This window comes from Dendrobium catenatum, unplaced genomic scaffold (assembly GCF_001605985.2).
Source record: "Dendrobium catenatum unplaced genomic scaffold, ASM160598v2 fragScaff_scaffold_743, whole genome shotgun sequence".
NCBI classification, from domain to species: Eukaryota; Viridiplantae; Streptophyta; class Magnoliopsida; order Asparagales; family Orchidaceae; genus Dendrobium; species Dendrobium catenatum.
The window spans coordinates 4,650,750-4,676,711 of record NW_021319205.1 but is presented as its reverse complement, the minus strand read 5'-3'; the positions used below and the strand labels follow the sequence as shown (position 1 = coordinate 4,676,711).

At 34.1% G+C, this 25,962-nt stretch overlaps 1 protein-coding gene across 1 annotated transcript in view; it reads left to right on the top strand.

Moving 5' to 3' along the window:
• The first annotated feature begins 6,090 nt into the window (after positions 1 to 6,090).
• LOC110093302 (protein CASP) overlaps positions 6,091 to 25,962 on the top strand; it is a 35,149-nt gene continuing 15,277 nt past the window's right edge. The window contains exons 1-12 of the mRNA XM_020818140.2: positions 6,091 to 6,372; positions 10,600 to 10,710; positions 10,871 to 11,049; positions 11,259 to 11,408; positions 11,738 to 11,826; positions 11,932 to 12,041; positions 12,169 to 12,263; positions 12,798 to 12,853; positions 19,010 to 19,175; positions 19,383 to 19,475; positions 25,469 to 25,597; positions 25,773 to 25,892. Coding sequence (XP_020673799.1) covers positions 6,291 to 6,372; positions 10,600 to 10,710; positions 10,871 to 11,049; positions 11,259 to 11,408; positions 11,738 to 11,826; positions 11,932 to 12,041; positions 12,169 to 12,263; positions 12,798 to 12,853; positions 19,010 to 19,175; positions 19,383 to 19,475; positions 25,469 to 25,597; positions 25,773 to 25,892 — 1,380 coding nt within the window. The 5' untranslated portion in view covers positions 6,091 to 6,290. The remainder of the gene's footprint in view (positions 6,373 to 10,599; positions 10,711 to 10,870; positions 11,050 to 11,258; positions 11,409 to 11,737; positions 11,827 to 11,931; positions 12,042 to 12,168; positions 12,264 to 12,797; positions 12,854 to 19,009; positions 19,176 to 19,382; positions 19,476 to 25,468; positions 25,598 to 25,772; positions 25,893 to 25,962) is intronic.

The following is a 25,962-nucleotide window of genomic DNA, read 5'->3' as shown; positions in this document are numbered from 1 at the left end:
AGAGGAAGAGAAAAAGATTGTATCTTGTGTTCATGGTACCATAGATCAATTTGAGACTATTTTTTCATAGCTTTATTATTAGACAATTGCAACATTTCTTTTTAGTTAGATCTTTATTATAGTTCTAAAAAAATCTATGATGAAAAGTTTTTTTTATAATAAAAATTGCTATTTTATACCTTCTTTTCCGGCAAAGCAAAGGCACTGTTTCCATATTTTACTTGCAAACAAGAAGTAAAGCTTGGATCATAGCTTGCATGCAACGTTAAGGCACTGGTTTCCATTTTTTATTTTCACGTAGTAAGCAAAGCTTGGATCATAGCTTCTTTAATGACGTACCAAATAGCAGTATTTTATACAGTAGCTTTGTAAAACAATAAGAAAATTATCTCAAATGAAGCCTAAGTAAATCTTTTGAACCGAACCCAAGGGTTGGGCAAGCCACAAGGATGGGTGCGGAAATATTTACCGAGGTAAAATACGTGTTGGAAAATTACTACTGGCGTACAAAATAGTCCGTCAGAATATTTTCCAGTATATAAACACATAAGTAATACTTTTTCATCATCTCCATATATAAAACAAGGTCTGTACCTCATAAGAACAACTAAGAAGTCCTTCTTCAATTTGTACAATACCTTCTTTAATGCATATACATGATTCTCATTCCCTTGCTTCACATATCTGATTCCCTTGCTTTGCATATCCAAGAGGTTGATTAACGCGCATTTCTTCTTTCATTTCAACGTGTGAAAATGTAAATTTTGCATGAAGTTGATATGTAGTATGGGAATTATTGCAGTTAAGGCAACCCAAAAAGAATTATGTCAAGCCTTATGTGTAATGTCCCATAATCAAAATTTAAAAAAAAAATTATATCTTTTATTTTTTTTTATTAACTAGAGCTAACAAATTTATTCCTATAATAAAAGAAAATCGAGAACAAATCAATTCATCATACATCAATGAATATTTGTAATCATTATCCCAAAAATTATATAGAATAACCATGAGTCATAGAAATACAACTTACTATCCCTCACTCTTGACTACAAAAGAATATATAAGAAACCATACAATAATAAAACCTAAGAAATATTGTAATGATTAGTCTCACACTCCCAACCCTCTTCCATGACTTGAAATCATTTAAACCACATAGAATGAGCTAAAAAACTTAGCAGGTCACCAAAATCTTACTGCTGAACTCAAAGCACAAAAAAGAAGCAGTATGCATGTAATCACGTACTCAGTTCATAACAATAATAATCAATATGATCATAAGCATGTGTAGAAATAGTAAAAGACATGTAGTAACAATAAAGTTTGTAAACCAGTATGATATATTGGATAGTAAAATAGTGCAGTATGAATTTCGAAGAAATAAACAATTATTCGTAAATCATTCATAGCAATAAAGCGATAAAGCGAAAGTGTTTAGAAAAACTATCAACATTCATAGCAATATAGTATAGTATTATATAATAATCGTAAAGTAAAAGACATGTAGTAACAATAATAGTCAATATGATCATAAGCCTATGCAAAAATAGTAAAAGACATGTAGTAACAATAAAGTATGTAAGCTAGTATGATACGAAGGTTAGTAAAATAGTGCAGTATGAATTTCAAAGTTGTAAACAATCATTCTTAAATCATATATTACAAAAAGTAATATCCAAATATGAAAAAAAAAATTCATATAAACCAGCATAACGAAAGTGCTTAGAAAAACTAACAACATTCATATCAATACAATATAATACTATCTAATAATGTATAGGAGTGTACGCATGATATTCGATTATTGGCAGTATCTTATATCACATGCTTAGTAATAGCAATCACATGCTGAGTAACATTAAATCAACAATAATATCATAATAAATCAGTAATAGAATATTAGTAGCAGTGAAATTGTACACTAAATCACATCCAAGCAATTATACTAAACAACTAAGGAGTGCTAGCTTATGTAGTGTTTTTTTAGTAATCAGTAAATCATTAATTGCTAGCTCAATAAATAGAGTCGTCACTCTTGCCATTCAGCATACTAATTGACTCCTCATAACTATCAATCAATGAATCGCATGAATCATTAGAGGATAACATCATATCATAATATTTAAAGGAAAGTTCGTCGACCTACAATCATATACATATATCAATTAGTCTCCACACAATGTCAATAAATAGTACTAGCATTTACTTTGTTTCACATACTATTGTCACAATATTGCAAAAGTGATAACAATCATCTATTACATAATCATATACTCATATTCATTTAGAATGCTTACATTAACAATACAATCGTATTATAATGCAAAAATTAGTATTCATATTCAAATTGTACAAAAATGTAGTAATTATTATTTTAATCAATGAAATTACAAAGCAATCAGTCAAAACATCCATAATAATCAATTATATGACATACAAAAAGTTATATAGAGGAAGCTCACTAAATCAGGAGAAATGTAATAAAATCAATTTGGGAAAAATCAAATCATCAAAATTAAAATATTTGAAAATAAAAATATGATACAAATAATATATATTGATATGAACAAGTTTTGTAGAAGCACCAAAATGAATTAGCGACCAAAAGCCTAATTTCTCTCTCCTTCTTTTCCTTCTCCTCTTTTCCTCCTTCCCTTTCTCACTCGGCAAGCCAGAAAGAGAGATAGAGAGGGAAAGAGAGAGAATTATATATATATAACATAAATAGGATTGAAACTACCTATAAGATCTGAATAATTTTTATAAAATCGGTGAAACTAATCCACAACCAAAAACATGATTTCTCTCTCATCTCCTCCTCCTTCCCTTCCCTACTCGACAAGCCAAAATGTTTGAGAGAGGGTGTGTAAAAACTCAAACACTTAATTATCGAGATATTAATTGTCCACTTGATTTAAGAGCCTCATAATTTTATCATGTTGGTGTAACTTCCCAGTAGGTCCCTCATCCTAAAAATGCTTAGGGATGAGCACGCTTAACTATGTAGTTTCTTAAAAAACTTTAACTATTAGACCAAATGGCACATCGATGTTTAATCACAAGCCAATGATGAGTATTTAATATGGTCAAAATTAATCATGATTATATGAGCATTATCTTCATAAATCATGCTATTTACGAGCTCAATTCAAAAGAAATCCCAAGTGAAAGTATCCACATGTTCATATCTATATTTACAAGATGGTGCAATAATTTTGTTTTATTAAAGAATTATATATATATATATATATATAATATATTATATATATAAATGTAATAGCTTGTATTTTGACTCATGCAAATAATTTTTTTCAAGAAATATTATAATTTAAATCATAAATGTCTTTAGCCATAACATTGAATATATATATTTTAATTGCATGATTGTTTTCATTATTTTTGGGTACTTATTGGTACAAGCAAATATTTTAGGACATGTTTGTTTTGCAAACCAATTTCACTAAATTTTTTTAAATAAAATGAGTAATTTTATTGATATTTTTTTTATAACTTGTAAAGCCCTAAAATAATTTATATAAATTTTATACTGAAAAATTGATTAAATTATTATTAATATTATTTTATTATTTATGATAAATATCCTAAGTCACTAACAATCATTGAAACATTTTAAAATCCATTTTTACTATTAAAATTGTCCAACCTAGAAGGATTTAGAGAAATTAGAGAGAAACGTAGGGAGAGAGAAAAACAAAGTTAAGATTTAAATGCCATAAAGTGATTTTTGTCAGTCGAGCATGTTGGGAAATTTGCTCATGCATCTTGCTGTATGGAATCTTTAGCATATTTCTAATTTCAATAATTTTATATTTTTTGAAATTTTTCTGATAAAATTTTTATTTTCTTACAAAAAAATGAAGATAATTTTGTATTGATAAAACTTTCACTGTATAACTTTTTATTTATTATAGAGATCGAGATTATGAATATTTTGATTTTTTTTATTTGAGCTTTTTTGTAATGTGATTTTAAAAAGCATCAATTTTTGTCTACTCTGAAATTTATTTTAACATTTAAAAATAGTATCTTAGTTCAATAAAAGCTTCAGAATGTTGTTATATACAATCTTTGGTAGTTTGTTTAATTTCTAAAAATATAATTTTATGCTTAGTTGGGTTTTCTTTTGTCTACCATGGGGCTATTTTGACACTTTATGAATTAATCTCAATTATGATTTATTTATTGCAATGCATTGGAAATGAATGTGGATATGTGATTGAGTAATAACTTGTCACTATTAATATTATAGTACTATGATAATAATATGTCTGTGGGAGAAAAAAGTAAATACTAGTTATTCTCTAACGTTGGCTAGAGACTGATTGACGTGTATATGATGGTGGCTCGACGGGCTTTCTTTTAAATATATGATTTTATGTTATTCTCTATTGATTCATGTGATATACTGATTGAGAGTTATAAGGGGATTATTATTGTGCCAACGTACAAAGAGTGATGACTCTTTTTATTGAGCTAACATGTTACTAATACTGACACTGAGACTAGAAAAACACTGATAAAATGTAACAAGGAATTGTACTTATTTAATATAATTATTAGAATGCATGCTACTAAATCACTTCCACCATACGACTTTACTGTTACTTTCACCTATGATGTTGATGTTACTACTATTCTATTATTATGAATATGCTAATCACGTGATATATATTGAGCATGTGCATTGGACATTGACACTGAGTTGATATTGATATGATATTTTTAAGTATGTGATACACGAATATAATTATTTTTATATGATTTTACTACATTAGCATGATTTTGACATTATTTATCGATGTTTTAATTTGATGTTTTATATGATTTTTTTTACTGATTTAGTATTGATACGATGATTTCTTTAATAATTTGACACCTATACTGATTTATTGATTTCTCTATTATATTACCCTATGATCATGTGAATGTTACTATTATGATTTTGCCGTTGACTTACATATTGCTCATTTACCTTGTCTTGAGTTCAGTTATAGGATTTGGTGACATGCTGATTTTTTTAGCTTATTATATGCAGTTAAATGGTTTCAGGTCAGGGCATGAAGCATAAGTGTGAGATTGATCATGTTCCTTTTATTTTGTTTTAGTTATTCTTTTGTACTAATGACATATTAGTTGTGATATGATTATATAGATATTAAATAGTATATATGATTTTTGAGAAATGAATACAGATGTATATTAGATGACTTGAGTTATAGAATTATTTATGTTATTTATTTATGATAAATAAAATTAGGTAGCTCTGGTTGTGTAAATTTAAATATAAAATAATAATTCTTTCAAATTAGATTATATGTCACACACACAATATGATTAAAGGCATCTCATACACACTTTTTAAAATGTATATGACATCACTACTTTCATTAGGCCAAAATATTTAAATATCAACTTTCAAAAGGATCAAAATAGCCTAACTCATGATATACTCGGGTGCTAAATTTAGACAAACTCTCATATATCCATAAACCTTATTTTGAATGTTTAAAAAAGAAGAAGCTCTAATTAAGCCCTAATCCCTTGTTCCATAAAAAATAATATTATTCATCTTCCATTAGCTAACAACATTATGTCTTTAATGGGCAAAAACTCTTAGAGTAACTCTAATATTCATTAACCATTTTATTAGTATACTAGGTGATGTGGCGTCCTCTCATTCGTCTCTGGATGATCCGATGTCCAGAGAATAATTTCTCCTTTCTTTGATTCATCTCCTAACGATAATCAATCAAAATCATGACGGAACCTCATATATATATATATATATGTGGAGTGTGGGCAATTGTCTAATATATTAATTTTAAAATTATTATTAAAAAAATAAATTATTATATTAATTTTAATTTATCCTAATATAATTTTTATGCCTCATATAAAATTTTTCCACTTGGACTGGTCTAAATTCGAGTCCGGGCCTCTTTGTTCATAAAAAATTAGCATTTTGGATCGGAGGCCGACTGTAGGCGAAAAAAAAAAGCCATTCATTCTGGTTTTTTATGCCTCATATAAAATTTTTCCACTTGGATTGGTCTAAATTCGAGTTCGGGCCTCTTTGTTCATAAAAAAAATTAGCATTTTGGATCGGAGGCCGACTGTAGGCGAAAAAAAAAAAGCCATTCATTCTCGTTTTGCAGAAAGAGGGAGAGAGCAGAACTCCGCAACCGGAGGCCGATCTCGGTTCGTCCATAATAGAACGAGGGAAGAGGAACACAGTCTCAGAATTCGAGCGCTGCTCCGTCGCGGCGATGGAGTCGAGCCATGTGGTTTCGGAAAGAGAGAAAGCAACCACCTCGTCGCCCATTGCAGTCGTTTGCAGCTTCTGGAAAGGTATTTCAATCAGGAACACATTGTCTCAGGCATTGATTACAATCTAATGACTGCCCAAGTACCCAATAAGTTTGCATGGAGAATTATTGACAATGGAGGTCGAAGTAGATGTTCAGTGCGGAGTTTAGTCTGATGGATAGGATCTTGATGTTTTTTGAATCATGGTATATTTGGTTTGGGGTTTAGTGCGGTTTGGTGCATGGCGTTGAGGTTTGATCTAATATTTACCTTGGATCTGGTAGCTGCCGCTATGTACGACGGAGCAGCCCTAATATTTTGGGGGAGGTTCGTTTTTTGGTTGTAGATTTAATTTCACTGTAAGTGTGAGTTATCTCGAGCAGTTAATTTTTAGGCTGCAATGCAACGTGAATTTTCTTTTATCTTGTATTTTACATAATAATTCGGTTGGTTGGATGCGGCCATATGCATTGCAGTGCTACGAGAACTTGGCCTCAAGCTTTTAGCCATGGAATTGGGACTTTGAACTCCACGAGTGTGTGAGGTTGCACGCCTTTTAAAATTGAGAAATTAGATGCTTGCTTTTCGTAGATGACCGACTTAGCAGTGCCTCACGTGTTTCCCTTCTCCTTGGCATTTTGAAAACCTTCCACCTGAACCTTCAAACCTATCCATTGTAGCTAGATCTTCAACATATTATTTCTATCCAAACAGATATAAAAGCCGCATAAAATGTTATCGTATCAATATGGCAGAAAACAATGAACGGCATATATATAGAGATGATTTTCTAGTGTTTGTTATTTGTTTTCTCTCCTTAATGTTTCACTTTCAACAAATTAATTAGAATCTTTACCATCTAGCCAAGAAAATAGTAGGATAATTGCTAGCATTTGGGAAGAGGGATTTCATTAATATGAAAGGAAAATACCATGAGGTAAGTGGGGATTTAGTCAACCAAAGTTATGGAGATTAGCTCACCTATAATGATCAGAGAGTCACTCACACATTAAAATGGGCAATCACTCTTGCGAACAGAGGAATCTTTCACAGTCTCATCTTTATACTCTCTCAATAAATCATTCCATATCCAAGTCTTTTTGTAACATAAAAGATGAACTCTTTGGCATATTAAATGAGATGGTGCTGCATCTCCTTAAATCATTGTTGATCGACACATATGAAAACACTCGAGCTAAGTCATGCAAAACTTCTCTACTACCAAGTTGATATAACCAAGAAAAATAAGAGTAATTGCAAGTAGGTGGGAAGAATGATTCATTATTTTGAAAGAAAAAATACATAGATAAGGGGCTCACCCAAAATTATGGGGATTCACTCACCAATAACCACTGGAGAATCACTCACACATTATAGTATGGAGTGGAGAATCACTCACTTCTATGTTAGGCATCTCTTACTCCCTCATTCTTGAGCTCTTTCCAAAACACTCATATATCTAAACATTTTATAAAATCAAATATGAACCCTTTGACCAATTAAATAGAAGTGTTTGATGGTTGGGAAGTACAATTGTATGGCGTGGTTGGCAAATGACGGTAAACGATGTTTGGGAAGTATAATAAATATTCCATAGATACTTTTTCATTTATCTCTTAGTGACCGACCTTTGAGGTCACTATCCTATTATTGTGTTTATGAATCAAAGTTTGACTACTATGACTCAACATTATGGAAACAAAACAAGTTGCGTAGTTGAGGAATTCCTTTGCCTCCCTGAAATTAATCATGGTCCTCTAAGAGTCCTGAGAAGATTGTACATTGATATGTTATTCTGTGTATTATGTATGCTTGTTATTTTTTCTTCTCACTGTTCATGTAGTAAACCTATGGTCATGATGTTCAATTTGTTTGAATTGCTTATTGTTTAATTAATAGGGTACTTCGTTTTTGCCCTATTATACTACTGGTTGTTTTTGCAATTCTTCTGTCACCGATAGCTTTCAAAGGCGGGCATTAGAAGCAACAAATGATGTTTTCCATACGTAGATAGCCATGTATTCTTCTTAAGTTTTTCTGTAAAATTAATTTTATGTGTAACTAGCTACATGACTCTTAACCATAGTTTAAAATTGCACAATTTGCTCCAAAATAGCCTCAAAGCCTAGGCAATTCTCAGGCATCATGAGGCGTACCCTCAGGTGGAGTGAGGCGTGCCTCACTAGTGTTATTGTGCAATTTCCTTTGAGGCATACGCCTCTAATATTGGGGCCCACTTACTTAAAAAACATAGGGTCATAGTTCTCGGTGCCGCTATGTACATGCTCGGTATCACTAGGTACACGCTCGGTACCGCTATGTACATGCTCGGTACCGCTAGGTACATGCTCGGTACCGCTAGGTACATGCTCGGTACTGGTAGGTATCTTTCCAGACAAACAACTTATGAACTTTAAAAATAAGCAGAACTTCAAAATTACTTTTACAAATAAAATTTGTTCTAGGGGCGCTGCCCCCGGAAACCCCCGCCAGGGGGCAGCGCCCCCTTGGACCCCCGGCAGCCCGACATATTGTTGTATTCATCATCTTTAGTATTAGTTATTTCACTTATTTGTGTTAGTCTGCTTCTTCATGAGTGCATGCTTTGATTGGGAGACATTGAACTCTATAAGAGAGGAGGAAGGGGTGAGGACTTTAAATATGTTTTTTCTTATTTGTACATTGGGAGCTTTGATAGGCTTATATTTTGTGGTTTTGTACTTTGGTACATGATTTTATTGCATCTATTTTCTTACTTTCCACTAATTTCACTTGTCATTTAGATGTTTTTATTGTATATTTGTATGATAGAATCTTATTATTATTTACCTGCTAAAACCCTTAAATTCTCATTTACGTAATTCTTCGTCCATGAGGCTTACGCCTCACACTGCCCCGAGGCTTACGCCTCGCCTCACTGATGAAAAACGCCTTGAGGCTTATTTACGCAATTTTAAACCTTGCTCTTACCAGGATACAATGGAGAAAAATATATTCATGTAGCCAAACCCAGGTATTGGGATAAAGGCTTGATGTTGTTGTTGTGTAATTTAGCCACATGCTTTATTTAGTAATTGAGGGAAAAAGAATGCCATTGATGATGTATCATACTTCCTATAGAATAATAATCCCTATCTATTTAATAAATATGTTATCTATCAATGCCCTTTATGCTTATCCACCATATATATCTATCTTTTTCTTTTATAGCCTAGCGATTTTAGCCATTGCTTGTCTCCATCCTTCATTGTAGAATAACAGCTGGCTTCTTTGTTATCCCTCAAAACTAAGCCTTGGCCTTCTTGACCACCTTATTCATTTGCATGAGAATGTTTTATTAGCTCCTAGTATTGACTGAAATTTTATCTAGGTGGTACTTTGCAGATCTTCATGCTGTCGTTAGCTATTTGACTTTGTTGCGTGACCATTTACTCAAGATCTTAGTGAATCAACAACAACAAGAACAAGAAGAAGAACAACAACAACATCAAGCTTTCATCCCACTACTTAGGGTCGGCTACATGAATCCTTTTTCTCCATTGTGTCATGTTAAGAGTCAAATTCTTATTTAAATATAATAAAAAAAGATCATTTCTAATATTTTCTAACAAAGCCTTTTTAGGTTTACCTCTACTTTTCTTAACATAAGCAAAATCTAATACATCAACTTTTCATACCGTCGTTTTATGTGACCAAACCATCTAAGACGACTATCTCTAATCTTGTCTTCCACTGGAGCAACTCCAACCTTTTCACATATATACTCATTTCGAATCCTGTCTCTAAGAGTAAAGTCACTCATCTACCTGAGCATTCTCATCTTTGTAACACTTTACTTAATATTATGCTTCGCTTTTAATGGCCAACATTTTGCACCTTAAAGCCTTGCAGGTCTCACCACCATCTTATAGAATTTTCCCTTAAGTTTGAGGGGGACTTTTCTATCACACAACAAGCCCGATGCATTCCTCCACTCCAACCATCCAACTTGAATTCTACTAATAATATCCCCATCTATTTAAAAATCTTAGCAAATCATTAATATTAAATTTTAAAAGGAGATTAATTGAATGACAATACCATAAACAAGTGTCTCTTGTGACCTTCCATGCATGTAACAAGATATTTTAGTAACTCCTATGATTCTTACTTATTCAAGTTGATCCAGACATGCTTTGCTTTTGATTATTGAACTATTTATATGGTCCTATTTATGCTCTATGATCAACATTTATTTTTTCTTTTTGTCAAAACTCTTTTAAATTACAGATTTTGACTTGGAAAAAGAAAGAAGTGGTCTTGATGAGCAAGGGCTCAGGATTGCTGAAAACCAGGAGATTAGTCAAAAGAACAGGCGGAAGCTTGCTGAGAACACTCGTGGTATGTTAATTTTCTTTAGACATGTTTCTGTGGTTATCGTACACTCTTTGGTCTTGAATGGCCTATTTAAGCATGTACTTGGACTTCTGTCATGAGAAGCAGTTTGAGCAAATTGCTGCTCCCAAGGAATCTACTTTCATCATATATTACCTCTTTCCAGATTTCAAGAAGGCACCGTCAGAGGAAAAACTCAACTTATTTAACTCCTTGCTAAAGGGCTATCAGGAAGAAGTTGATAATCTCACTAAAAGAGCAAAATTTGGAGAAAATGCTTTCCTTAACATCTATCAGAAACTTTATGAGGCCCCAGATCCTTATGCTGTTCTTGCTTCTATTGCAGTAAGTGCTATATTTTGGCGTTTCCTTTTTCTTTTCCATTGACTGGTAAGCTTTAACTTTTTTGCATTGAGAGATATCCAAAGCACAGTGAGTAATGTTTGTTTATTGATAGGCGTTAAGCATTATTAGTTCATTCTAATGTTCAATCAGCTGAATAAATGTGAATAAGTTATAATCCTCTTTTTAACCTCCACTTTTAATTGCTGAAGGAGCAAGAGCAAAAACTATCAGAACTTGAGTCTGAGAACCGAAAAATGAAGCTTGAATTGGAAGAATATAGGACTGAAGCAACACATTTAAAGAACCAACAAGCTACCATAAGACGACTTGAAGAGCGGAATCGACAACTTGAGCAACAGGTTAGGAAACTTCTATTATCAACTAGCAAAAATTCCTTCTATTACGAACTGGCAAAAATTCTTATTTTTTTCTCATGCATGATGAATTTTCATGCACTGTGCCCAACTGATTGTTCTTTTTTATCCTAGAATGAATCAGATTTGACTTGAGAAAACTGTGTTAATTGCGGGTTTTATGCATGAAGATTAATGGACTAGTAATTTTATATTGCATCCAATATCGTCATTTTTCTGTGTTCATATATTTAAGAATTAAGGCTATCTACCACCAATATAAAACATCGTTATGTTGTGTGATTTGTCAATATGATCTGTTGATGGGTACTTAGATGGAGGAGAAGGTCCGGGAGATTGTTGAGATCCGGCAGCGAAGCCTAGCTGAAGAAAACCAAAGAACTCTGGAGGTTTTGAAAGAAAGGTAATCCTGTATATAATAAAGAAAAAGGTTAAGCATGCCAAGATTTGGCCTTCTATAAAACTGATTGTGTCACCTTAGACTTGTTGTGTACTGTCGCTGAGGCAGGGAACAACTATTACAAGAACAACTACGACAAGCTAAGGAAAGTGTTATAAATATGCAGAAGATACATGAATTTGCCCAAAGTCAGTTATTTGAACTCCGTGCTCAGTCGGGTAAAGCTTCTTTCTGAACATTAGTGGATTAATGTATGCTTTGTCATCTGTTATTCTTTAATCTGACTAAAACTGTAATGAATTTACATAATCAGCAAAAACCTAATAGTTCAAGTAAACATTGCAGAGGAAGAAAGAGCTGCAAAGCAAGCAGAATTGAATCTTCTCATGGATGAGGTTGAACGAGCTCAAACAAGGCTTCAAAGTATTGAAAGAGAAAAGGTTTTTTTTTTTTTCTAGCTTGATTTATCTTATTAAGCTCATATTTCTCAATGCAGGTTTTTCTTATTTATTACCTTATATGATTATCTATTTCCGATTATATTTTTGTCTTGAATTGATTGATCGTCCGCTCCATAAATGATTTTTATTTCCGATTATTTGATAACTACTTCCATTAACAATTTTGTTTAACTAAAATGAATTTTTTTTATTAATGTTCCTTGTTAAACTGAAAGGTTGAATTCCTAAATCTGATGGAATGCTAGTTAATTTTACCATCCCAAGCATTGATTTATTATAATGTAATTAATTCTAAACATTATATATAAAAGGAGATGTTGGACTCCTTTATTGTACAACTCCTTTCATTAATTTCTTTTTAAATCATTTATAGAATTGCAGTGAGATTTAAAGTAAATTTTCATCATTTGTAACCTAATTCATGGTTTTTGTTAACAATATATTTTCATTTTTTTTATCATGTCTGTTAAACTCATGAATGACTGATGCTATTCGGTGGAACATATAATGCAGGGAGTTTTGCGCTCTCAGTTGCAGTCAGTTAATGAAGAAAGTGTAAGCAAGCAAAGGTAATTTTGGATGCCATTTGTCGTTGCTTTCCAAGATTGCTACTGTACTATATGCAGATTTAAATATTTGCTTAGAATTTATATAATTTTTATCACCTATGTTTTTTTTTTGTTTATTAAAAGATTTTTCTTACTCATTAAATGTTTTATTGAAATACAAGGAGGTCAGTTGCTGATTAGTTATGTAGGGCTTTAGCTAAAAAGACTACTTCAATTAGACAATATGCTTTTACAGAAAACCTATATACAATGACTTTGAGAAGTTGATCCGGGAGATGTTAGGGGCGGGGATCATCAAGCTGAGTGTAAGTACTTTCTCTAATCCAGTCTACTGGTCAATAAGAAGGATGGGATCTAGAGGTTTTGTGTTGATTACAATACCTTGAATAAGGAGACGGTGCCGGATAAGTTCCCTATTGCGGTGATCGATGAGCTACTGGACGAGCTATCTGGAGTAGTGGTGTTTTTCAAGATGGACTTGAAGTCGGGCTACCATCAAATCAGAATGAAAGAGGAGGATATTCAGAAGAAGGCTTTTAGGATACACGAAGGGTACTACGAGTTCTTGGTGATGCCTTTTGGGCTTACTAACGCCCCTGTTACTTTCCAATCTCTTATGAACAGGGTGTTTCGGCCGTACCTCCTAAGGTTTGTCTTAGTTTTTTTTGATGACATATTTGTGTATAGCAGGACCGAAGAGGAGCATCTAGAGCATTTGAGAGTGGTCTTTGGAGTTCTACTGGAGCATCAGCTAAGGGCCAACCTGAAAAAGTGTAGCTTCGCATAGACTAGTATGGAGTACTTGGGGCACGTGGTATCTTAGGAGGGGGTGGCGACCGATCAAGCCAAAATTGAAGCAATATCGAAGTGGCCTCTACCTAGGAACTTGAGAGAGTTGAGGGGCTTCCTAGGTTTGACGGGTTATTATCGAAGGTTCGTGAAGGGGTACAACATCATAGCTTGGCCTTTGACAAAACATTTAAAGAAGGATAGTTTTTTGTGGGGAGAGGCGGCTACCCAGGCTTTTGAGAGGCTGAAAAAGGCCATGACCATAGTACCAGCTTTGGCTCTACCAGATTTCAGTCAGACCTTTGTGGTGGAGATAGATGCATCGGGATATAATTGGGGTAGTGCTTATATAGAATCATAGACTCATAGCCTACTTCAGTCAAAGTGTTGATAGTTAGAGATAGGTTGAAGTGTATATGAAAGGGAATTGATGGCTATCGTGTTATCCATTTAGAAGTGGCGTCCATACCTGCTAGGCGGCACTTCATCGTTAGGACAGACTAGAGGAGCTTGAAATATCTGCTGGAGCAGAGAATGGTGACTGAGAAACATCAAAGGTGGCTATCCAAACTATTGAGATATGATTTTGAGATTCAGTACAGACCAGTATTAGAGAATAAGACGACTGATGCCTTATCCAGATATAGGGGAGAGCTCCAGGAGATGGCCATTTATGTACCCCTGATGGTAGATTGGGGGGCTATTAAGAAAGTAAGTGTGCAGGATGAGGAATTGAAGGAAATTAGGAGGGATTTATTAAAGAATAGGAGCAACCACTTGGGCTACTCCCTCGAGGGAGAGAAGTTACTGTTCCAAGGGAGATGTGTGATGCCACGAACCTCCATCCATATCCCCCACCTACTGTGGTTGGAGGCCATTTGGGGGTACATAAGACATACAAAAGATTGACTGCTGAATTATACTGGAAATGTATGCTTAAGGATGTGGAGGAGATGGTGGCGAGGTGTGAAGTGTACTAGAGAAATAAGTACATGGCTATGGCTTCAGGGGGGTTACAACAACCCTTAGCACTTCTAAACAGGGTATGGGAGGAGGTGTCTATGGATTTCATAGATGGTCTACCATGATTTGAGGGATTCACATTTATTATGGTGGTGGTTGATAGGCATAGTAAATATGCACATTACATTCCCTTACACTACACCGTAGCTACAGTAACTGCAACATTCATCAAGAAGATGGTTAGATTGCACGGGATTCCAGAGTTGATAGTCTCTAATCGAGATAAGGTGTTTATCAGTCAGCTTTGGAGAGAGCTTATCAGGTTGCAGGGAATAGTTCTTAAGAGAATCACAGCCTACCACCCTTAGACGGACGGGCAAACGGAGGTAGTCAATAGAAGCTTGGAGACTTACGGTGTTTTGCATCGAAAACACCAAGGATGTAGGCCAAGTGGTTAGCATGGGTCGAATATTGGTACAACACATCGTACCACTCAACTTCTCAGGTGCCCATTTTAAAGTGTTGTATGGAAGAGACCCATCACATTTGGTGCATTTTGGGTAAGGAAGCACATTAGTCTCTTCAGTAAAACAATACTTGGAGGAAAGGGATATGGTGTTGGAGGAATTGAAGAAACACCTGTTGAGGGCACATCAGATCATGAAGATGCAGACAGATGCACATATGTGAGACATCCAGTTCAAAGTTGGAGAGAGGGTGTTCTTTAAACTGCGACCTTATAGACAGAGGACAATGACCAATAGGAGGAATGATAAATTGGTCCCGCGGTACTTCAACCCCTACGAGATAGTGGAAAAGATTGGAGCAGTGGCGTACCGTTTAAAGTTACCCTCGACCGCCACCATATACCCAGTCTTCCATGTGTTACAGTTGAGGAGAGCTCTGAGGGAGCATACGTAAGTGCAGAGTTACCGGCAACACTAATTGAGGAGTTGAAAGTGGTCTTGGAGCCATTGGAGTTGAAAGGGGTGAGATCAGAAAAAGGGGGGAACAAAGAAGTGCTGATTAAATGGAGGGGCCTACCCGACTTCGACGCCACCTGGGAACCGTATGAGAGGGTGAAGCATCAATTTCCTTCATTTCACATTGAGGACAATGTGAGTCTTTGGGAGGGGGGTAATGTTAGAACGATCCAAGGGCCGGCTAAACCTGTACCTCCTGGAACGGTTCAAGTGTACAGGAGATGGACAAAGTTGGGAAGGGGGAGCTTGGCTGGGGCGGAGGCATGGATGGGGCCCACGCAATAATGAAGGCTTGGTTTAGGAGGGAAATTCAAATTAGGGGAGGTTTAGGGATTAACGAGTTATCCTTTTGCTTTAAGTAATCTTCTTTTTGCTACGGTTAGGTTTTTATCTTGAATTAAATATGAAATTTGGGATCTTGGTGTTGGTTTTGGGCTCTAGACTTCGGCTAGAGATTGGATAGCTGAATCTTCCTCTCAAATTGAAAATTCATTGTATCAGATTGTTTCTTTTATCTCCTACTTAATTTTAAGTGTTTGCCTTTGCGATTTTTCTACAGATTTTGTAAAACCTGCTTGGTGTTTAATGAATTCCTCTGAAATTCAGCACTGTTTCTATGTTTTGGTGGTTGTTTCCTAACAGTTTCATTATTTGTTGCTCGTTGCTGTTGTTGCATGGAGGAGTTTTATCATTTGTTATATGGAGATTTTTTTTTTCATTCATTGATGTAAAAGTAGTATATAGTGAGTAGAGTATTGTTCCCATAATGATCAATCACTTAGTTCTGAAAAATTAATGAAAAATTCATGTTATAGTTAATTTTATTCAGACTTTGAGAAAAAAATTTACCCACAACTAAATCTTAACTTCAATTTAAAGAGAAAATCTATATTCATGGTTTCATCAAAACATGCTTCTTCAATATTTTAATTTGATTTCATTATTAATAAGATAAATTGTCATTCAAGAATAGTATTATTTTCTAATCTCTTCGATCATTAGAAAACCTAATCAGTTTAATTTAATGTTTAAAATTGTGCAATTGGGTATTGGAGCATTTTCTGTTCATGAGGCGAGGCATAAGCCTCAAAATAAAAAAAGATGTATGACGAAAATAAATGTTAAAAGTGTATTGAGATCAACATAAAGATGAGAGTAATACTATAAGTTTTTTATAGGAAAAGGTGGTGGTGGTTTAGGGCTTAGCGATCCTAGATGGCTGCTTCTGTGGTGGTGGCTGCGGGCTGGAGGTCCAGATGGTCGAGAGAAAGTTGTTATTGCTTGGGGGTGCATTTAGGTGTGATTTATTCAGAGCTTTAGTTTTGGATTCAGCTAAGTTTTAATAAAAAAATATAAATAGGGTCACGTGCCTCAAGGAGCACCTCAGCCAAATTGAGGTGCACACCTCATAAAAAAAGCTTGAGGAGTAAGCCTTGAGGTGTTTTCACCAGAATTACGTTGAGGTAGGGCTCAATTGCACAATTTTAAATAATGGACTTTAACTAATTAACTATATTCGTATGTGAAGTAACTTAAAAGATTGCATTAATTTTTATTCTTAGGCGAGTGCAAGACTAGCTGAGTATATTCCTATCTCATTTAGAAATGTCTTGATTTATCTTTATAATGCCTTAAAATGCTCATCTAATATCATTAAATGCTATAAGATTTGAAATTGATTAATGATCATTTAATATCTCAATGAAGCACAAAGTAAATTAAATAATTATTCGTTAAAACATAATAATTCAAACTCATTCGTTAAAGAAGATGTTTTGGTTACTCCATAAATCTAGAAAATGAGGGTTGGTTTATGATAGGTTGAACCTAAGAATTCAATAAATTCAGAATAAGAAAGAAGAGAAGAAATTAAAATTGATGAAAATGTAGCTGTATGCGATTTTGTGCCCAAAATTGCTTTAAATTTTCATCATTTTTGTGGTTCTTCATTCTCCAATTCTCCCTCTGATAGCTATCTCAGAATCCTTGCTTTTTAACTCCCAATATAACAGTTAAATTGCCAAGTCACTCCTCTCGCTGCAGCACTACTTCGCATTGTATTGCCTAGGCACTGTATAGAGGGCTTAAGTGCTCTTGCAGTGCCTTATAACAAATTTTCTTTTGGAAGTAGTGCTGCAGCGCTATAAGTTAGTGCCTAAGTATTGGTTGCTCTGTTAAAATATTTGAAAATGGGTTTCTTAGCGTTGGAAAGGGTAGCGCCTCGGTACTAAGGGATGTAGCTCCTAGGCGTTATAGGCAAAATTTGGATTTTGTCCATCATTTCTGAGAACTTTCTTTTCTCTCTTTCTCTTGGTTCTTCCATGCTAGTTTTTGCTCCAATGTGTTGGATTCTTTACCTTTGTTTGGAACATTCATTAAATTGTCATAGAATTTATTCAATATATTATATTTTTACTTGAAAATATGTTAGAATAAAAGGAAATTTTAGTGAGTAAAACTCACTAGTCATTCATCACCTTCGTCGCTTAGAGGAGTTTCATGTTTTCTTTCCTTTGCTGCACTCTGGGGACTCACTTTGCATTCACAACATTTTCCACCACTGCAATGATGAGCCAAATCAAAATATCATTCATAGCCATACTCTCCCAACGCCTTTTGCCTTCATCTCTCTTCATATCTCAATATTTATTAGTAACCAATTTCAACTTTTGAATAACTAAACTATAAGCTCATCTATTTCTAATTATTAAATCAATCTAGACAATAATTATATTCAGTTTCTGAATAATCAGGTCCTTGCAGGCTATAATCTTATTCTGAAATAACTAGATTTGCTTGTCTACTAATCTGATTAAACTTTTGAATAATCAACTTCATATTCAAATTCTCCCAGACTATAGTCATATTTAATGCTGAAAAAAATAGATTCACTTAGGTAATAATCAGAGTTAACTTCTTTCATAATCAAATTCTTTCAAGTTAGAATTGTTTTAGAGAAAGATTGAAGAGAGTATGAAATGCATTTCAAATTATTCATTTTCGAGGAAAATATTGGTGGGAAAAAAAAAGTAAAGAAGAAATGTGAAACATTAAAAATAGCAAAAGATAATAATGAAAAAGAATAGAACTTGAATAAGTGTATGCCAAAACAAAGATGTTTAAGGCCGCTTTAGATTTCTTTTTGTTTTTTTAGAAAACATTTAAAAAATATAATAAAGCATGTTTGATTTTTTTGTTTTTAAAAATAAATTCTGCTATTTAAAAAAAATGTGAAACACAAAAAGCACTTGAGCATTAAACCAAATAGCAAGTTATAAGAGAGAGAGTTATTACCTCTTGGCTTGATTCAAATGTTCTTTCAATGGGAGTAATGTTAATTTTCTACCTCTTAATCTATTTTGAAGAAAATGTTATTACCTCTTGGCTTCTTTCAAATGTTCCTTCATCTTCTGTGTTGTAGTGATTCTTTGGATTCAAGCAACGCCCTTGAGATTTCCTTAAATGCAAAGGAAAAGATGATATCTGATCTGAATGTGGAACTTCATAAAATGGAAACCACTTTGTCAAATGAACGAGAGCAGCACATGAGCGAGATCAGGAAGTTGAATGCCTTGCTCAATGAAAAGGTGTTGCACCCCTATTCGTTTGAATATCCTTTTTTTACCTTCTTTTTGTAGAAATTTTCATTCGCAGAATCAACTTATTTGTATCATGCACCGGTTTTTATATTATGAGGAGATTCTGGTTCTTTATGATGGTAACTGCAAATGTTTACTTATTTAATTATTAGTTTTTGTTTTCTTTTTTCCATGTCCCCTTCCAATGATTGACAGGATGCTACTCTAATGGAAATCAGTAAGGAATTGCAAGAAAGGCCAACTGCTAAAGTTGTTGAGGATCTGCGCAAACAAATCAAAATCTTGCAGGTGAATTTCCTACTTTGCACATAATATGCAGTTGAGTTTGCTGCTGCATTGTCTTTATCCCTTTTTAGGAAATTAGATGAACCTTGATTTTTTTGACGTTTCTAGGATTGTGTTTCCGTATTTGTAGCCATAAGAAAGCCTACATGCTGTAGAAGAGTGATAATGAACTCATTCTCATTATGTATTTCTCCATACTTGATTAGATATTTGAACGCTGAAATTGCTCTGGCACATTGAAAATAAGTATTCTAAATTAAATTTGCATCTTCTTCAACATAGATTGTTTAATAGCTTATTAAAAACAAACTGTGAAACATGTTTAGGATTGAGCATGCTTAATTTGATATGGATTTATTTCAGTTGATTACGGGGTGTAGGGTTTAATCATGGACATACCTGTTGCTTGAATTGTGGTGTATTTAACATATGAAAAGGCATGGTGATGAATGGCATAGTGGGAAAATGCATTTTTTGTTTATAAATTTCATGTAAAATGTGTGTGAATGCATCTACGTATATGTGTGGTGGTATACCGAAGGAAATTGATGTAGAACAACATAGCTATGGTCAGTGAACCTGAATAAATTAACTCTCATATTACCTCGTTCTAATGCCATCTAACTACCTCCTGGTTGATGTTTAAAAAAGAAGACGTGCTTGCTATATTGTTTAATTTTTATTTATATTACTTGAAAGATGCAATGGAATTTAAACTTTTTATTAAAATATAAATGATTAACTAGATTTCACTGACATTGCATGAAGTAAGAGAAATACATGTCTATGTACAAGATTTGGGAGCTTATATTTGTTATGGACAAAACTTTAACGAAATTTGAATGACATGAAATGAATAAACAATGTCATTAGAGTAAATTTTCTTTCAAGTTTCATATACATGAATCAATTTACAGAATTTTAGAAAATAAAACATTGAGGAAAATATTTGATTGTTTGTCCAGAAAAGGAATTAGATTTAGAGATCTTTTATTTAAAAGAGTCATATATGATTAACTTCATCATTACTATAAGCGATTATACTTATAAAAAGCATCTTAATTGTTAAAGTAAGCACGTGTTTTGGAGGCTGCATAGTGTGTAAAAGACTAGAATACTTGCAGGGATATCATTAGTAAGTTGACTTTGACTTGATTCAGGTCAATGGTTGACGATTTAGACGTGCTCAAATGTAAGCTTGTGATGCTTCAGAAGAAAATCACAAAGCTTAAGCCTTAGACAGTTAAGCTTAAACCTTCGAGCTTGATAGGCAATGCAGAATCCTTTCACTCCCTGCCCAATTTCATTGCTGTAGCAGATGCTGTGATCTGCGGCTCTCCTGTAGAAAATATATGAACTTCCTTATGTCCTGCAGTTTGCTTTAGCTTATTTTTCATCATGGCAATTAGGAGTAGGACATAATAATTAAGTCAATTGAGAATATTCAGAGTTTATCTCTAATGTCAGGTTTCAAACCATATGTAAGCCTGAATTGTGTAATTTTAGGGTCTTTTATGCTTTCAGAATGTAACAATAATTCTTTAAATTTGTTCATGTATTTAATTATTATTTTGATTCCTTGCTTTGATAAATTAAATTTATCAAGAAGATCACTATATAACAAACAAATATTTTTATCTTAAGAGTTCTTTCATTTTAGCCAAGCTTGTGGTGAGTTCCCTTCTTGACTTTTCCCTTTATCCTTCCATGCTTTTCTAATAGATTTAGCTTGGTCAATTAGTTTCATTTTAGCAAACCATACTCCATTCAAAGAGGCTATCTAGGTCTAGTAATCAATCAATAAATCATCCAAGATTAATTTTACCATACTAAATATACCCTTCAAATTTACTTTTAAGTTTGTGTCATCATCTATATCAAAATTTTGATGCCTATTGTTTTCGTAAGTATCATTGTTGAAAACCCTTAATTGTTTGTCAAGATGATTTTTTATCTCCTACCAAAATTAACATTCAAATGGATTGGTTCATTATTGTGATTGAAATCTTTCTGAGATTGTTGTGCATGAACTTGATTGGCTTCCATATTATCAATTCTTGTTTTGGCCAAATTAATGCTACTATAAATTCGAATTTCCTTTGTTGACAATTCAACCAATTTATTTTACTGGGTCATAAAATTTGTATTCCTTAAATGATCTATTATGTTACCTTAATAATTAGCTCCAATTTTTAATAACATGTTGGGAAGAAATTGTTTAGAAGGAAATTCAAATACTATTATATTCCTTTGAATCATTATATATATATATTCTTGGAGAATAAACAGAAAAATGAAAGATATTTAATCTAATTAATTATAATAATCATATCCCATGGATCTCCAACTGCAACCCTCAGATTGCTGCCTACGGATCTCTGACTGCAGCCCTCGAATTGCTGCTCACGGATCTGTGACTGCAGCCACAGATTGCTGCCCACGGATTGCTGACGTGACCTCCCCTTAGCTACGTGATTTAACACCCCCCCCTCTAGTTGGGTTGTACAGGTTGTACAATCCTAACTTGCAAACAAACTTATCAATTAGAGAGTCCGGTAATTCCTTTTTTAGAACATCAGCAAGTTGTCATGAGTTGGGGTATATACTACTTCAACTTCTGAGTTCTTTATTTTCTCAGATATAAATTATCTATCAATAGTAACATGTTTTGTTCTGTCGTGATGTACTGGATTCTTGGCCATCCTGATTGCAGCTTGATTGTCAAATTTCAACTTTATCATGCCTTCAATCTTTATTCCTAGTTCAATCAATACTTGTATGATATAAATACCTTCACAAATAGTAACTGCCAATGCTCTCAGTTCAGATTATGCACTGCTTCGGGAAACAACAAATTGTTTCTTGCTCCTCCATATCACTAGGTTCCCCCACACAAATGAACAATATTCTGTGGTCGATCGACTGTCAACCTAGCTTCCTGCCCAATCTGCATCAAAATAAAGGATAAATTTCCTATCTTCAATTTTCTTGAATAATTCCCCCTTTCCAGGAGTGTTCTTGAGATATCTCAAGATTTGATATACTGTCTCCATGTGTTTCTTCATAGGATTACTCATATATTGGCTTACCGTACTCACATCAAACCCAATATTTGGACGAGTGTGGGAGAGGTATATAAGCTTTCCTATAAGATGTTGATATCTTCCTTTATCTACTGGAACTCCCTCCTTTTCCATCCCAAGTTTCTTTTTAGGATCCATAGGTGTACTGGCTGGTCTGCATCCCAGCATGCCGATCTCCTTCAATAGGTCTAAGTATACTTGCATTGGGAAATAAATATATCTATGCAATTCTTCTACGAATCCTCAGCTAACTGAATGGAGTGTGGCTACAGTTCCGCATCATATCAGATGCAGAAAAAGGAAAATCAATGCTTTGGTTTGTTTTGTTTCTCAGGATTTGTTGTGTTTGAATTCATAATAAGGATATTGATTTGGTATTTTACCATTTTATACTTTGCCAAGTTGATTGTTCTCTTATAAATGTAAAGCATCATACCTGATTGTTTCTTAGAGCTTAAAGAATGGATTGTAACATTTCAGTCAATTTTTGATTAGCATCCTCCACTTTCTTCAGCAAAAGATTCAAGATTTTAAAATTCAGCCGAATTCCCTGGCTCATTATTAATAATTATTGCTATTTGTAGATCATATCGACAAGTTATATGGGTCCAATTAAAGTGGCGTTCTACTTTTCTAGTGGTTTGACCATGTCACTTTGTCTCTATCAACTTCATTAAATATTCAGTAATAACTAGAATGAACTTCCTGTAACCACTTGTTGGAAAAAAAATTACTGATCGAATTCATTCCCTAAACATCGAATGACCATGTGTTGGAAATTAGTTTTAGCTTATATGAAGGTTGAAGTTGCGTTGATGCAATTTCAGACATTGCAAACATTTTGATAACTCTTCCGCAGATTTTTTAAGGAGTCGATCAGAAATAATCTTGCATCAAGGTTCTTCCACTGGAATGTCTCCCACACTCGCCTAGAAGAACTTCTTTCAGAATTTCTTTTATTTCATTTTCTCTTGTAGATTGTTGGAAGTAATCACTCTTCTGAACAATTTTCCATGAATGAGTATATATTGAGCAACTTTGATTTTGAACCTCTTCCAATCTATCATTGTTGGTTTTGTTTTTCTTGTCTTCAAATATTCAATGAAAGGATCAACCCAGCTTGATGAGGCTTCTTTCTCAATATCCATCACTTTTGCTTCTTCAATGCTGAGGTGAGATAACTCTAAAGTTTGCTTTAGGTCGTGATTTTGAACTTAAGAAATAAGTCGGCGAGTTGATTTTGTTCTCTTAAAACCAGCTCAATTTTGAAATATTAAAAAATTTCTATTTCTTTTTTGACTTAAAAAATTATTCTATAGAACATCTTTTATTACCTTTTATTGTCCATTCGCTTGATTCACTTTTTATTGAGAATCAAAGAAGACAATTAAGTGTTTTTCTCTGAGTCCAGCAAGAAAGCATAAAACGGCAATCAAAATGATTTCTTTATGGTTTTTTAGAGCCATACCAATTATGACATCCTGTGCGCTTGAGGCTCTGTTAATATTGTTGGATCCAAGTTATGCAGCAGTTGGCAGCACAGCTGCCATGGTGGGCAGCAGCCGAAGTGCCTAGGTGGAGCCCATGACCTCCTTTATCACCTGTAGAAGAGGCTTTGGGGGAACTCTTTGGGAAAGATGTATAGGACATTTATTAGAGGATTTTGAGCTGTTTAATGAAGGAGATTGTGGGGGGTTAGGGTTTATGTTTGGAATTTTATTTGCTGCAGCATTTTTTTTGTAGGAGTTTTGTGTTCCAAGTGGTTGCTAGGGATTGTCAGAGAGACGATTCATCTCTCGAACAGTGAATCAACTTGTATATTATCTTTATTTGCTTGGAGATTAGTAATTACAACCCTCTTGGTGCTATTTATGGATCTATTTGGAGTAAGTGTGCTGTTTTTTATATTGTTGAGTGCTGTTTTGGCATGAAATCCTATCAAATTGATATTAGAACACAATTCAGGACCTATGATGCCAAAGAAAGTGGATGCTTTGGAAGAGAAACTTGAAGGAGAAGTTAGTCAATTCAAATATGAAGTTGAGGAAATGATTTCATCAATGGAAGTAAGGTCTTCTAACCTAGAGGGCATGATGAAGAAAATATTGGAGCTTTACACCCTACTAGCAACATCGGAGACAAGGGCACTGGCGGATGGCCAAGGAAGTGGGGGGGAAAAAACCATTATCGGCACAATGAGGGATGATTGAGAGGTAGAAATCTTGGGCGACAGGGAAAATATGCCACCTCTTGAGCTGATAACTGGGAGGGAAATTGGTGAAGGATATAACATGAGGAGAAATGGGAGGAAGAAACAATGAGGGCTGATTTTGAGGAAGAGGATATCTATGAAAGGAGGGGTGGGAGAGAACAATGGAGAGATCACAACAATTGTTATGTTAAAAATATATTTCTATAGTCTAATTCATAGTATGTGAGGCTTGTTGGTCAGTTTTTTATATGCCACGGTATGACAATCACATCATGTCCTGTAAATGTGGTGTTTTATGCAGTTCTATGTAGCTGCATTGTGTACCATTGTTTTTGATAACTTGGCATTTGTATTTTGCTATAAAATGTTCGTCTTCTTCCATTATTGTGAAACTCCCTTGAGGTGGAGATAGGCGGTGCAATGTGTGTTGGAGGGCATTGGCTTTTTACATAACTAAATTTCAGTCTGGAACTCAACTGTCATTCTTCTTGCTTCATGAAATTCAAAACCTATATCATTAGCCATGCCTCTTTTATTTTGAAACTGGACTTGTGTCCTTAGGGTGAGTTTAACACATTTTAGGATGAGTTCCCTGCTATCTCCACTTAGCATTTCTATGCTCCCAGCATAGTGCTCTTAGATGGGACTTTTTCATTTTTTTCATGTTGTCCGTTTGCACTAAGTTATTGTTTCCATCTTAGGCCGTTGGGTACAATTCCATTGAGGCTGAAGATTGGGAACTAGCTACTGAGGGACAAGAGATGAGCAAGATGGAAGCGTTGCTTCTTGACAAGAACCGGAAAATGGAGCATGAGTTGACACAATTGAAGGTTTGATACGTCTTTAATTTACAAATTCCAATGCATATTTCGTTCATTACTTTTCAAAACTAAACATGTGATCAAGGAATTTAATAATTCTTAGACATTTTGCATGTCTTTCCATGTGAAAAAACAGTTTTGCAATGTTTGGCCACATTTAAGTTGACATTTTTATCTTGTGAAGGTCAAAATTTCAGAGAAGTCAAGTTTGCTAGACGTAAGTGAATCTAAAATTGCAGAGCTCACTATGAAGGTGAATGAACAACAAAAGCTGATTTCAATACTTGAAGATGACATATTAAAGGTTTGTGGGCTCAGAAAGTTTTTTCTCTTAGCGAACTGTTGCTTTGATTACGGGCTTCATTGGCTGATTC